This window comes from Hyaena hyaena, unplaced genomic scaffold (assembly GCF_003009895.1).
Source record: "Hyaena hyaena isolate Hyena2069 unplaced genomic scaffold, ASM300989v1 scaffold_563, whole genome shotgun sequence".
NCBI lineage: Eukaryota > Metazoa > Chordata > Mammalia > Carnivora > Hyaenidae > Hyaena > Hyaena hyaena.
In genome coordinates, this window is record NW_024081197.1 from 1,246,006 (window position 1) to 1,260,743 (window position 14,738).

The 14,738-nt window shown below is 35.5% G+C and overlaps 1 protein-coding gene across 3 annotated transcripts in view; it reads right to left on the bottom strand.

The window, feature by feature from the left end:
- The window catches only part of HSPA4L (heat shock protein family A (Hsp70) member 4 like), a 55,371-nt gene that overhangs the window by 38,946 nt on the left and 1,687 nt on the right, over positions 1 to 14,738 (bottom strand). For all 3 annotated transcript variants that reach the window (XM_039256232.1, XM_039256233.1, XM_039256231.1), the window contains exons 3-4: positions 2,891 to 2,948; positions 674 to 814 (exon numbers count right to left, since the gene is read on the bottom strand). In XM_039256232.1, the coding sequence (XP_039112163.1) occupies positions 674 to 814; positions 2,891 to 2,948 (199 nt within the window). The remainder of the gene's footprint in view (positions 1 to 673; positions 815 to 2,890; positions 2,949 to 14,738) is intronic.

Sequence of the window (14,738 nt, forward strand, 5' to 3'; positions counted from 1 at the left end):
CCACTCAACAGCTGCTAAACACTTGGATTGTTCCTGATTTTTGGCTACTATGAATGTTATTGTAAATAATCATGTACAAATTGTTGTGTGCACATATCATTCAATTTACTGGTGTATACACTTAAAAGTGAGAAAGCTGGGTCACATGGTAACTCTATGTGTTTTGAGGTATTGTGTTAGTTTTTGAAAAATCAACAGAAACATGTTTTTGTTAACCAATCTGTAACTTACTGTCTTGGGATGTAGAATTAAAAACTAAGAATCCATCTCTTACGTTGAAAAAGTTTGCTTTAATATAACAATTAACATAGTGTCGGGGTCTAGTTTTCTAAATCACTTATGCCTCTGCCTTTATTGCTTGAAACTGAAAACAGTTCACTTCTAAAAGTTCTCCAAATAATAATCATTTTTCCTCGACAATAAAAGTATTATTTGGATTTGAAAGATTATCTAATTAGAATTTCTTGCACTCACTAAAGCTTTCTACAAAAACTGTCTAAATGAAAGTGTCTTACTTTGTAAATGGCCTATATTTTAGGAAAGTGATTTTTTCTTAACTAGAAAGGTACATATGTACTGCATTCAGAGAAAAAGAGTTAAATTATAAATAGGAAATATTTTATTTGTTTTATTGAATTTAAATATGTTTGTACTCTGGGAATATAAAGCTTACCTTAACTCCTGCACTTCCATTAGGCATCTTCTGCAGCTCATAAGGAAGCCTGATCCTTTCAGTCTGCACAATGGGATCATCAAATGATCTCCCATGAAGCTTCTTGAAGCCATGAATTGTATTTCTTACATTCGTGACTATCTGTCAAAAGTAAACGCTTTTATTTATCAATTACTTAATGAATGCAAAATAAACATTATGCTATACTTTAAAACCACCAATTCTACACATTTAAGTTTAGAATTACACAAAATCATTCATTTATCTGGCTTACAGCTATTAGTAAAATTATACAATAAGAATGTATGCACCTTACTGGTGCCTGGATGGCTCAGTTGAATGAGCGTCTGACTCTCTTGATTTTGGTTCAGGTTATGATCCTAGGGTTGTGCAATTGAGCCCTGCACTGGGTTCCTTAAGATTGTCTCTCCCTCTGCCCCTATCCCCTGCTCATGCTCTCTCTCCCAAAAATAAAATTAAAAAAAATTTTTAAGAACGTATGCATCTTGACTATTGGCCCTCAAATTATCCTATCCTATGAATGTAGGCCCAAAAGTAATATCTTCAAAAAAGAAAGAACGAAAGTGTAAAGCTTTTCAAATCATACAGTGAAAATCAATCTATAACTCATGTCTTTGGTTTTCCTCAACACTTTTGCTATTGTGAATTAGTACTTTTGATTTCTCTTCCTTCTACTTTCCTTACTGTGTTTTTATTGAAACTATCTCCCTTATTGCACCATTTTTCTTTTCTTCTCATTATCTAGTTCTTTGTGAAATTCCTCATTGTTGAGAATTACTCCTAGGCTAATAAATTTAAACTCCTTCTATGGAGGCATGATGCTAAATTAAAGTGTATTAATTTGTAAATGGCTTATATTTTAGGGGAGTAATTTGTTCTTAACTAGAACATGTAGTTCAAACTATAAAACATTACTGAGATCCAGTTGTTGTCCTCTTAGTTAAAGCCAATTACCAGATAAATGCTATGGGGATGCTCAATTAACACCTCGGACTCTTTATAGGAATAACATTAGTTTGCTTTCTTCAGAGACTCTGATATCACTCATACACTTAGAAAATCAAACAGAATATAAAATGTAAATTTTAGTGAAGAAGTCATTTTGACACAAACTTAACATTTGTTTATAGACAGTATGAAAGTAGAAGAGAAGATAAACATTTTCATATACAGGTCAATTAGAAGACAACTTTGACAAAAATCTTAAGCAGAAATTTCTAGATAAATGAGTTAATTACTCCTACAATGTCATGAAGAAAAAAGTCCCATTTAAAAAAAAACAGTTTATTGTCAAGTTGCTTTCCATATAACACCCAGTACTCATCCCAATAAGTGCCCTCCTCCATGCCCATCACCCCCCTTCCTCTCTCCCTTACCCCCCAAAAAAGTCCCATTAAACAAAGTTATTTTATGAGGGAAAAAATGACTCAGGTATACATGAAAATGTTAAGAAGTAATTGTTAAGGGCTTTTGGTTCAGGGAAATAAAATCCAAGGAGAATGAACCCATAATAAGGAATATTAAAAGTAAATGTTCGGGGCGCCCGGGTGGCTCAGTCAGTTAAGTATCTGACTTGGGCTCAGGTCATGATCTCACGAGCCCCAAGTCTGGCTCTGTGCTGACAGGTCAGAGCCTGGAGCCTGCTTTGGATTCTGTGTCTCCCTCTCTCTCTGCCCTTCCCCAACTCACGCTCTATATCTCTCTCAAAACTAAACATTAAAAAATTAAAAAATAAATAAATAAATAAAAGTAAATGGTCTACTTATAAACACTTCAGAAGCCTAGAAATATGGATACTTAAATTGATTCCATGTACAGTAGCTACACTGGGTTACTCTAGAAATTAGTTCTTCATCTTTACTACCTTCTTTTCTCAATAAGACATCACTTACTTATTGAAGATTATATAATAGATAGGATACCTCATAGAAAAGTGACTATACAGGGAAAAAGTGGTGTCATATGGTAGCAATACCCTAACTTCACAATTATAAAAAGGCTTTTTTTAAAAAAATAAAATTTAAGAAATATTTTGCAACCTCCAAAGCAAACTAGATCTACTAAAATACCAAGACATTAGGGTCTGTCCAATTTCCCTTCCTCTTTTTTCACTCTTAACTACATAAAATCAGAGCTTAATTACCAAGATTCCATTAATTCTTCCTGTAAGTCAAAACACCTACATTAACAATTTACCTGGCTCTTAGCTGCATTTCCAATAGCTCGAGTTCTTGATCCCAAAGATATACAGGCCCTAAACAGGAGAAAAACACAAAGTTTATTTTCATAGTATGTTTACATTACTATGCCTTTATTCTGCTTCTCCTTATGAAAAAATGAGTTAAATGGATTAGCATAACCATGTATATTCTAAAAATAGGTTAATGAACACCAGAAATTTGCATATTTTTGTTTTGTAAGTAATGGAACAGTGGTCAGAATGTTAGAATTTTTAGAATAAATGTTGCTAATATCTGGCAATAATGCTATGTTGGCCCCCAAAATTATTTTTCAAATTCTATTGGTTATGACCTACTAAAAAAATTAACTGTGTTCAGTAAGGCCAGGTTGCATGGATTTAAATCCAGGCTCAATTACCTTGTAGAAATTACCTAACCATTATCTGTCTCCACTTCCCATCTGGAAGATAATGATGATAATAATACCTACTCACAGGGTAGTGTGAAGATTTAATGAGTGAATATAGATAAATGCTTGGAACGCTATCACTGCTATTTTTCTGCATTTAGATATAATTCTAAGGCAAGTGTAGAGCAAGATTTTCATCAAAATATCATTTCATGTTATAATTTAAGAAAGTGTTTCTACGATTTTAGTTGTAACTACATTCAACCAACAGCCAATAAAGTCTTTTCTGGTCTGGTCTTTGGCTGCTCTACCCTGTAAATTCAATCTAGGCACACCAGTCTCCTTGTTAGTTCTAGAATAAGGCAAGCACACTTCTTCCTCAGGGCCTTTGTACATGCAGTTCCCTATTTCTAGAACCCTTTTAAATACATCCATATGGTTTGCACTCATTCTCATGTTGTTCAAGTCTCTGCTCAAACATCAGCTTATTCAACACCTTTTCTATCTTCTATAAATAACATTTTCTGCTCCTCCCCAACATACACATCTCCTACTGTTTACCCAATTTTATTTTCCTGCATAATGTATCACCATCTGATACAATTTATTTACCGACTATATCTTCACACCAGGGCATAAACTCTATGACGGCAGATAATGCATGCCCCATTCCCTTGATCTACATTATCCAATATGGCAACCACTAGCCGTCTGTAGTTAGTAAAATTTAACCAAAATAAAAAATTCAGTTCCTCGACATTATTCACATTTCGAGTGCTCAACAGTAAACTTTCAAGGGCTTAACATGTGTAAGTGGCCAGCGGGTATACAGAAAACACAATACACACAGAACAAAAGAGATATACAGAATACAAAGTTCTATTGTATAGTATTGGCTTAGATCATTATCTGGCAATATACTAAAGATACTTATTGAATGAATAGACAATAGTTCCTAAGGGTAATGCTTATTTAGAGAGCAGGGGGAATACAACTTGGCAGTTTCATTTGACATTTTGATAGATACTTTCAGGGTCAGATTATACAGGACCTCAAATCATAGATTATAAATTTGAAATTTATTTCAGTAGGTAAAGGGAATTCAGTAAAGTCATCTGAATAATGGGGAGAACATTTCATGCTCATAAATAAGACCAAAAAAAAAAAAAAAAAGAGGAAAAGATCCCAGGACAGTGTTGTTTTTTGTTTTTGTTGTTGTTTTAACATTTATTTTTGAGAGACAGAGCATAAGCAGGGAGGGGCAGAGAGAGAGGGAGATACAGAACCCAAAACAGGCTCCAGGATACGAGCTGTCAGCACAGAGCCCAATGCGGGGCTCAAACCCATAAACTGTTGAGATCATGACCTGAGCCAAAGCCATATGCCTATTAACCCACTGAGCCAGCCAGGCACCCCCCAGAAAACTGCTTTTCAAGAGTTGAACAATACACTGTTATATTGGGGACTACTGTATCTTCACGGGGGCAAACCGTTAAATTCATTTAGTTAATTTAACACATTCTGGTTGAGTAATTATGTCTGGCACTCTTGTTAGAGGGATATAGTAAGGGGGGAAAATGTGGTTTCGGCAGAACCCCCACCCCCACCTTTCCTCTGCTAGCACTGTCTCTTGTCTCTCTCAAAATTAATGAGTACACTTAAAAAAAAAAAAGGATAGATAACAGAAGCAATCTAAGAGGAGGAGAATCAGGAAAGGCTTACCCAAGGAAGTGATGAGATTTCAAGAAAGATTAAATGAGGGGCGCCTGGGTGGCTTAGTCGGTTAAGCGTCCGACTTTCGCTTAGGTCATGATTTCGCGGTTCGTGGGTTCGAGCCCCGCGTCGGGCTCTGTGCTGACTGCCAGCTCAGAGCCTGGAGCCTATTTCGGAGTCTGTGTCTCTCTCTCTGACCCTCCCCTGCTCATGCTGTCTCTCTCTCTCTCCTACAAATAAATAAAAATATTAAAAAAAAAAGAAAAGAAAGATTAAATGATGATGGGGGTGGAAGTAAAGGAGATTTGGCACAGATCATTTTGGCCACAGTGTGACCTGTTGGGAGGATGGCTAGGAGTTATTAGTAATCTATATCAGGGTGATGGCAGCTGACACAGGAGGAGAAGGAATTAAGAGATATTTAAGAGGTAACACTCAAAGGAGTTGGTGCTAAGACAGTATCTTCACTGTCCAATATTGTAGCCACCAGTCACATATGGCAATTAAGCCGTGAAATATAGCTGGCATGATTAGAAATGTACTTATTTTACATGTGAAATAATACTCTGGACTTTGAAGATTTAATATTTAAAAAGGAATTTAAAAAGGAATATAAAATATCTCACTGATTTTAAAACACAGAAATAAGACTCTGGATATATAGAATTAAATGAAATAAAATTAATTTCACCCATTCTTTTTAATGTAACTACTAAAACATTTATGCATGTGGCTAACGTTTGTACTGAGCAGTGCTGAAATAGGTAAGAGCTCTGAAGAAGCAAGTATCAAGATTAATGTCTAGGTTTCTCATTTGCATAAGATAGTAGAGAGTGGTGCCATTAAAAAAATTTTTTTAATGTTTATTTATTTTTGAGAGAGAGAAACAGAATGCAGCAGGGAAGGGGCGGAGAGAGAGAGGGAGACACAGAATCCAAGGCAAGCTCCAGGCTCTGAGCTGTCAGCACAGAACCTAACGTGGGGCTTGAACTCACAAACTGCAAGATCACGACCTAACTATGCCACCCAGGTGCCCCATGAGTGGTGTCATTTAATGAGCCAGAAAACACTGTAAGAAGGACAGGTTTGAGGATGGACCATCACAAGTGCTAATTTGGACATGCTAAGACTGAGGTACGTTTGAGACATCCAAGCAGATCATCACTTCCAAATAACTCAATTTACCCCACCAGAACAGATTCTGCATACCCGATATGGTTATCTATGTGGATCATTGGCAGTCCATCCTTAAGTTCATCAGAGAAAATATAGATTTGCCATCTCTTAGCGTACTTTATTATAATCTTTCTCTCAATTCCATTATTTGGACACACTTAAGAATACTTTTAATTTTTCAATATTAGACTACTACCACTTAAGTGCACTGAAAATCTTATTCAGTTGATTTTTAATAAGTTATTTTCTGTTAGAACACTAGTGTCAAATAATATTGATTCAACTATCATTTACTAAGTGCTAGATTCTTTGAACTATGCTGTACACATACCACTTCACAGAAAGCTGAAAAGTTATGATTATTATTCTCGGAAGTTAAAGTAGACAACTTTAAAGTTTAAACAATTTAGTGTTACAACTTGGAAATACCAGTTACAATATGCAGAAAACCTTCCTCACATAGCTAAAAGGCTTCAAATTCCTTCCTTTAGTTTCTTGCAAAAAGATTCTGGAATACAACCATTAACTAAATGCTTGCTAAGTATTTTCAGAAAAATCAAAATACCTATATCTCTCAAAACTTTTATCTGACTTGACTAAAACTAAGAGAAATAAACACATTATACCATACTTTACGCTGACATATAAGTTTTCATAAAATAGTTTCAACAGTTTAATATTCAGTAGTTTACCCAAATGTATACTGTATAATTTATTTATATTATACTTTCCATAGTTACTAAACTGCTATTTAGAAATTCCACTTTATACCTAAAAACAAAAAGAAAAAGAAACGGTTTACAATAGCTTAAATCTTTAATTTCCAACCTGATACTGCCACCACAGCAGTAGTCCCAGATTCTCAGAGAACACCACAAAATTCTAAACAAACAAAACTTTAAAATGTCCTACGTCACTTTTAGCAAAGGAGGGGTAAAAAAAACCAAATGACAGCTGTTACTTTAAGAAAGCTGTTTTTGTATTTTCCCTTAAAACTAAAGATTAACTTTCTTTCTCTCTTATAAAGCCTATTTTTATAAGGCCAAGCAAAATCAGGTTGGAGAAAACACACACTGCCAACAGACTATAAGACTTCTCACCTAAGAGGTCAGCACTCTCTAAATTTGTTACTTCTTTGTCAACCTCCATTAAGAATTCAAAGCCTCTTGATTTTACCACTTTGATTTAAAAAATAGCCCTATTTTTTTTTTAAATTCCAGCTTTCCCTCGCTTATTTCCATAAGATCACAATTACTATCTATATAGCCTATTCTGTTAATCAAGTACATACTATGAAAATAATGACTTAATTAATGATGCTACGAGAGGGCAATCAACTGGCTTAAATCAGGGGTTTAGCTCCTGAGATGGCAGAAGCACTCCCCTCCCCCCAATTCCTCACCCCCAGAGTGACAACCAAAATGCATCTTTAGATATTATCAGATGTACCCTAAGGGGCAAAATCTCCAACTGAGAATCACAGCCTTATAGCACCATTTCCCAAATACTGTTCTGTGAAATATAATTCCTTGGAAGTTCAAATAAATTGAGGAAAACATTCTTTCCTTGTAGTGTTTCAATGCCTACAAACAAATGAACACATCTGAGAAGTTCTGCAGTAAACATCTGGTTATCATTTCCCAAAGTTAACTATCTGGAAAAAAAATTGCCCTAGAAGGAAGCGGAGAAGGAATGTTCTCAAAAGGACTTATGGTTGCCATTTGCTTTCTAGCTTGCTACTTAGAAAAATAAGACTTCTGGGCATATATGATTTATTAGTAACAAAAACTTTCCAGTCTTTCAATATGGACAATGGATAAAAATTTTTTAACACATAAAAAATAATTAAAATGTAAGTTTCCAAATGCTTTTAGTATGGACACCTAGTTCATAAATAAATTGGTTCACAACTTGAAACTATTAACAGAATCACATGAACACTTATAGTTGAAAATACTAAGTTGAAAAATACTAAGAAAATTGTAAGAGAGAAAATATATTCATGGTCGTGTATTGTATATGTCAAAAAAAACACATTAAGAGGACATATACAGTTCAAACTCATATTGTTCATGGGTCAACTGCACGTAGGAAGACATATTTAATAACTAATTAATCATATTAAATATATTTAACTGAGATATATTTTAAAAGCTGATTATCTTAAAACTCAGGTCAAATTCTAATAGCAATGCACAATAATTTTAAAGTTCTTTCAATTTCAAACGCCTAGACAAGGGATTTTCAAATTATCATTTGCCATCTGTTTTTATAAATAAAGCTTTATCAGAACACAGCTATGCTGATTAATTTGTTTTATAGTGACCACATACTAAAGAACACCAATAGCATGTTAAAACACCTTAAACTCACAATAAATAGTATGTAATTTGTACTTATCATCTCTTGTCTTCTAGAAACTTTTCAGAATTTCTCACCCACAAATTCAAGGCAATAACTATAGATTGATTTTATCAAAGAAAATATTTAAAAAAATTCTGTAATCCTAGCTTTGGCCATGCTAATGTACGAGCCATCTGCCTTTCCACTTCTCTCCGTACAACTAAAAATAAAAAAGGCAAAAGTATTCATTGAATTTTTGTTTTTGTCAACAGTAAAATAATCATTTGAAATGTCCAGTAATGTAGTGCATCAATGGAATGCTGTATAGCCATTTAAATGAATTAGGTAAATTAGGTCAGAAGAGCTAAAATTAACAACACAAGAAACAACAGGTGTTGGAGAGGATGTGGAGAAAGGGGAACCCTCTCATATTGTTGGTGGGAATGCAAACGGTTGCAGCCACTCTGAAAAACAGTAGAGAGGTTCTTCATAAAAAATAGAACTACCTTATGACCCAGCAATTGCACCAGCAGGTATATACCCAAAAGAGCTAGAGAGTATTTTGCTAAGTGAAGCAAGTCACTCAGAGAAAGATAAATACCATTACAATTTCACTCATATGTAGAATTTAAGAAATGACAACAAAAATGAGCAACAACAAAAATGAGCGTAAGAGAACAAAAGAAAAAGGCAAACCAAGAAACAGATTCTTGACTACACAGAAGAAACAGATGGGTTATTAGAGGGGAGGTGGGTGGGGATTAAGAGTTGTGATGAGCACTGGCTGTTGTATGGAAGTGCTGAATTACTAAACTGTACACCTGAAATTATATTACACTGTACGTTAACTGGAAATTCAATAAAAACTTTTTTATAAAAATATTTTTATCTTTTAAAAAATTTTTTTAAATGTTCTGTTTATTTTTTTGAGAGAGACAGATGGACAGTGTGAGCAAGGGAGGGTCAGAGAGAGAGGGAGACACAGAATCTGAAGCAGGCCCCAGGCTCGAGCTAGCTGTCAGCACAGAGCCCGACACGGGGCTCAAACCCACGAACCATGAGATCATGACCTGAGATGAAGTAGGACGCTTAACCGACTGAGCCACCCAGGCGCCCCTAAAAATATTTTGAGGTAATTTAGAGGTAAATTGGAACCATAGGCACAAATTTGAGATGTCCACACTCTATTCTGAAAAACAAAACAAAACAAAAAAAAACAACTACAAAATATAATGTAATTCTACTTTTGTTAAAAAACAAATAGGGGCGCCTGGGTGGCTCAGTTAGTTAAGCATCCGACTTCGGTTCAGGTCATGATCTCAAGGCTGGTGGAGCCCCACATCATACTCTGTGCTGACAGCTCAAAGCCTGGAGCCTGCTTCAGATTCTGTCTCTCCCTCTCTCTCTGACCCTCCCCTGCTCGCACTGTCTCTCTCTGACTCTCAAAAACAAAAAACAAATAGAAAAACATTGCAGTTGTATATGCATATTCATACATTTGCAATAAACCTAGAAACATACACACTGAACTGAACTAGCTGGTTGGGAAGAGGTGAAGAAGACTGACTTTCTCATTTGCATTTAAAATACTTTTAATCAAAGTTAACCTAAACCATAGTAAAACATACAAAGCCAATTCATATGGTACTAGAGTATTTAAATAAAATGTAAAAGCCATCCCTCCCCTTACCCCTCCCCCCAACTGCTATCATCATAAAAAGCGCTCCTACCCAACTATCTACCATTAACCTTTGGAGTTTGACATTTCCTATCTATAAAAATGTATAAAAATGTTTATTTTTAATACACCAAAGTAAATGATTTCTACATGTGTGCATTGAAGAGGACATCTCAATGTAATATATAAATAATATATTCCTGTATTTTCAGATTCATACACTGAAAAAGAAATAGGGAAAAATAAAGACAGAAAACTAAATACTAAGTCTGATCATATAGAATTTATATGAACTACATCTAACGAAAATCTCATTTCATCTTAAAAAGTCCATTTTTCTTATGGTAAAATAGGTTCATAAAAATTCAAAACATTACCGACTATGTATTAAAAGGATATCCTCCTCAATTCTAACCAAAGGAAATATGCATTATTTGCAGTTTATAGTCATCCAGACTGCTTTCCTCCATATGCTTGTATTAACATATTTTGTGTTGGTGTACAATTTTGTGAATTTTTTAAATGAAATAAGATTTTTACATGCTCTTACAATAAAAGCATTTTAAAACAGTATTTCTTAGAAACTAGCCAAAAATAGATGGATTTACTGGTATAAGAGCAAAGATGCTTCTCAGCCAGGTAATTTGTTCCTTTGATTGTTATTCCTCATTAGGTTAATATGGATATACAATCCTTGGGCCAATGGACAGTTGGAGGACACTGGGGTTCTGGGGTCAAAGAGACCTGAAATTGAATCCATTTCTTTGCTTACAAGTTCTTGGCAAAATACTTAAATTTGCTTTAGGCTTCTAAAGGGAAAAAAAAAAAAAAAAGCTAGTATTTTTACCAAACTCAGAGAATCAATGTAGTATGGATAACAATGGAAGCACAATGCTTGGCACATACCAGTCACTGTTATCAACAAAGGCAGTATGTTTTAGCTGATTACATGCTTTAATCTAATATTGAATGAGGACTGTTGGCTACAGTTTTCTTTTCCCCTCTAAGAAACTAATCATTTTTGTATAAGTAAGCCTGGGATAGAAATTCCAATTCCCACATCTATACGCTTAATTGAATAATACAAACTTATCTAAAAAAGTGCATATTCAGTAATCCTACTTCTAAGAATTGAAGGAATTAACGATCAAAAATTTAGTTCCAAAATAGTTACTGCAGTATGGCTTATTTAAAAAATATTAAAAACCTGAATGTCCAAAAAGGGATGGATTAAAGAAATGATTATCCAAACACTGAAACTAATGGTATAAAATAAAAATATATTTTACATAGAAAGAGGTTGCCCAACAGACTATAAGCTACCCTTGAAACACTGAAAAAATAATCTGGAAGTTTTATTCTGGATGAATTATAATTTTTACCTTCATCTTTTAATATGCCTATATTTTTTTTTTTTAACTTTTTAAAAACGTTTATTTTTGAGAGAGCGCGCTCACGGATGAGCAGGGCAGGGGCAGAGAGAGGAGGAGACACAGAATACGAAGCAAGCTTCAGGCTTTGAGCTGTCAGCATGGAGCCAGATGCGGGCTCAAACCCACCCACGGACATTGAGATCATAACCTGAGTAGAAGTCCGAAGCTTAACCAACTGGGCCACCCACACGCTCAATAATGTGCCTGTATTTCTACAATGAACATGTGCTATTTGTGTACTTGTTTTAAATAAGAAAATGTCCTGAAATTAATTTTTTCTCTTCAACTTATGCATGTTAATTTCCTTCTCCCTCTTCAGTTTATGCAGGAGAGAAGAGCAGCTAGTACAAGCACTCCAACTTTATATAAGTGGAATCTGAAGAATGGGTTAAATTACTTGTTCTCAGTCCCTTAATTGTAGGGATTAAATTGCCTACAATTAAATTGTAGGGAGTAAATTGTAATTAAATTGCCAAATTTAATTACCTTTTCCATTAAACTGTCCTTGGTTTATCATATGGGACCTTCCCATGTATACATAATCAAAGTCTGTTAAAGAATGAAACAAATGTAAAAAAGTATAAATGCCAAAACCAACTAACTTAAATGGAACATTTCCTTCCTCTTTCTGCAAGAAATTCTTTCCTCTTTCTGGAAATACCTATGTCTCACTACCTTGTTGTCAGCAACTGGAATATAGAAAGAAAGCTTTTGAAGAGCTCCTTTATATATATTATTAAATACTCTAGCGTTTTAGAAAAGTCACAGTTTCTCTAATAGCTATGCTCTTTGCAAGATAAGTATTCAATAAATAAAGGTCCAGGGATCTAGAAAAGCTATTTTCACTCAATAATTTAAGCTCCACAAAATAAGTATAGTCTAAGAACAGGCTACAGTGATGTTTTAGTTCGGTAACAATAAAAGATCCTGAAGTAAATAACAGTATACAGCCATGAAAAAGAAGGACAGCATTGCTGATGCAAGCTAAATTAAAAATACAAAACTTCCACCTGAGCAATTTTCTCATTTGGATTTGGTTCATTAATCTAGATATTAGTAGTGGCTCTTACACACAGATCAGAAATATCATATTAAATCTCAGCCACACAGAATTAGCCAATGTGCCTAAGAATAGTAGTAAAGAGACTTCTAGAACATAAAAATGAGCAGCCTAATTTTTAAAGAACACTGTTAGGTCTGGCCAGGTTCTTTAGAGAGTCATGGACTCACTACTAAGACTTCTGAGCCAGGAAATACAGTATGCCTTACAGTTCTAGTTTCTGATCTTTTAGGATAAAGCTTTAAGGATTAGGGGAATGTCCATCTTACTGCTCACTTTTTCTCCATGGGCTAAGTCCCTGAAGCCAGAGACTGCCCCCATTAAACCTCTACTTGACTGACAACATGGACGGAACTTGAGGGTGTTATGTTGAGCGAAGTCAGTCAAGCAGAGGACAGATACCATATGTTTGCACGTATAGGTGGATTAGGAGGAACTCACTTAATGAAGGACCACGGGGGAGAAGAAGGGGAAAAATAGTTGGGGAGAGGGAAGGAAGCAAACCATGAGAGACTCTTGAATGCTGTGAGCAAACTGAGGGCGGATGGGGAGAGGGGAAGGGGGGTGATGGGCAAGGAGGAGGGCACTTGTTGGGATGAGCACTGGGTGTCATATGGAAACCAACTTGACAATAAGCTATTTAAGAAAGAAAAAACCTCTACTCCGATGAAAGAGGACAGTGGAATTTACTGCTTCTTTTCTGGCAGCTTCTATCTGTTGTGGTGCTAAACAAGATCTTACAGACATAAAGTCATAAAGGAATTCACAATTACTACCTCAGTCTCTCATTGTGCATAAAGGTTTGAAAAAGATGTAAAATGAAGCAAGTGTTGTAGCAGTACTATGAAGATTAGCTGTCCTATGCTCATTTGAGAATTTAAACATGCAAAATTTACATGTATATACATGTACAGAATAAAATGTATATATCTAGAATAAGTTGGTATAAAACCCTTTGGAATAGTCTTTGAAAGAAACCAAAGCACAGACTGCTTCAAGTAAGCTACTCTTCAACATCTCTTGGACATATTTTTAAATTATTCATAAAACTACAGTAATTTTATCATTTAAAGGCTTAGTTTAACACTGATCTTAAGATCTATCTTATATTTATATAAATATTACATTTGGGGCCATTTTGGAGCATCGTATTAATGATTACTTTTCCACAGAAAGTGAGACATGAATAGTTGTTCATAAAACTACGGGTAACAGAAGCCAACAATAAAAGGCTACTTTTTCATATCCCTGTCTTAATTATTCTTTGTCTAATTATCCTTTACCAACAAACTTCGCACACCAAACAATGGAACGTGTGGAAACATGTTTCCTGACATAATGCCACTCCTAAGTCTTTCATCAAGTGTTCATAAAAGAATCACTCCACATCATGTTTATACAGGACGGCCGCCTCTGATTCCTCTACAATTCATTCTGTAGAAATATGCTTCTAATAGGTTCTAGCCGCACCACTTTCCATTAGCAGAGGAACATTACCAACACAGGAGGTCAACAACTCCCATTCCTGATTCCCTCCCTACTAATGCATCATTAACATACGCCACAGGAAATCGGCTCCATTACCCCGAATTTTCAAGGACATTGGGGTAAAATGCTGCACACTTTAACAACTCCCCCGCCCCATAACCAGATGAACCTACAACTCATCTTTCTGCTGTGTGCAGTCTAAGTTTTTATTTCTTACTTTTCTGAAGCAAAAAGACAAGGGGAAAGGAGGAAGGGCAGAATGAACGAAGAATTCTTTACTGAGCTAATAGGAGATGACCGCCCGCGGCCGATAATCTCCGGCAAGCCCCACGAGAGGTAACCAGACGTCTTTTCAGAAATTCGTTCAGGATATCGAGATGGTTCCGCACGCCCTCCCCCCCCCCCCCCCCCCCCCGCCAAAACTAAGCAGACCTGGAGAACAGAGGCAGGGAGGGAGTGATGGGGGAGGGGGGGGCGTGTGTGGTTACAGAATGCGCCAACTATGGGAGTTAAGATCCTTGTCCTTTAAGGAAAAGCAGCTTTGCCGTCCGGCTCCCACCTGGG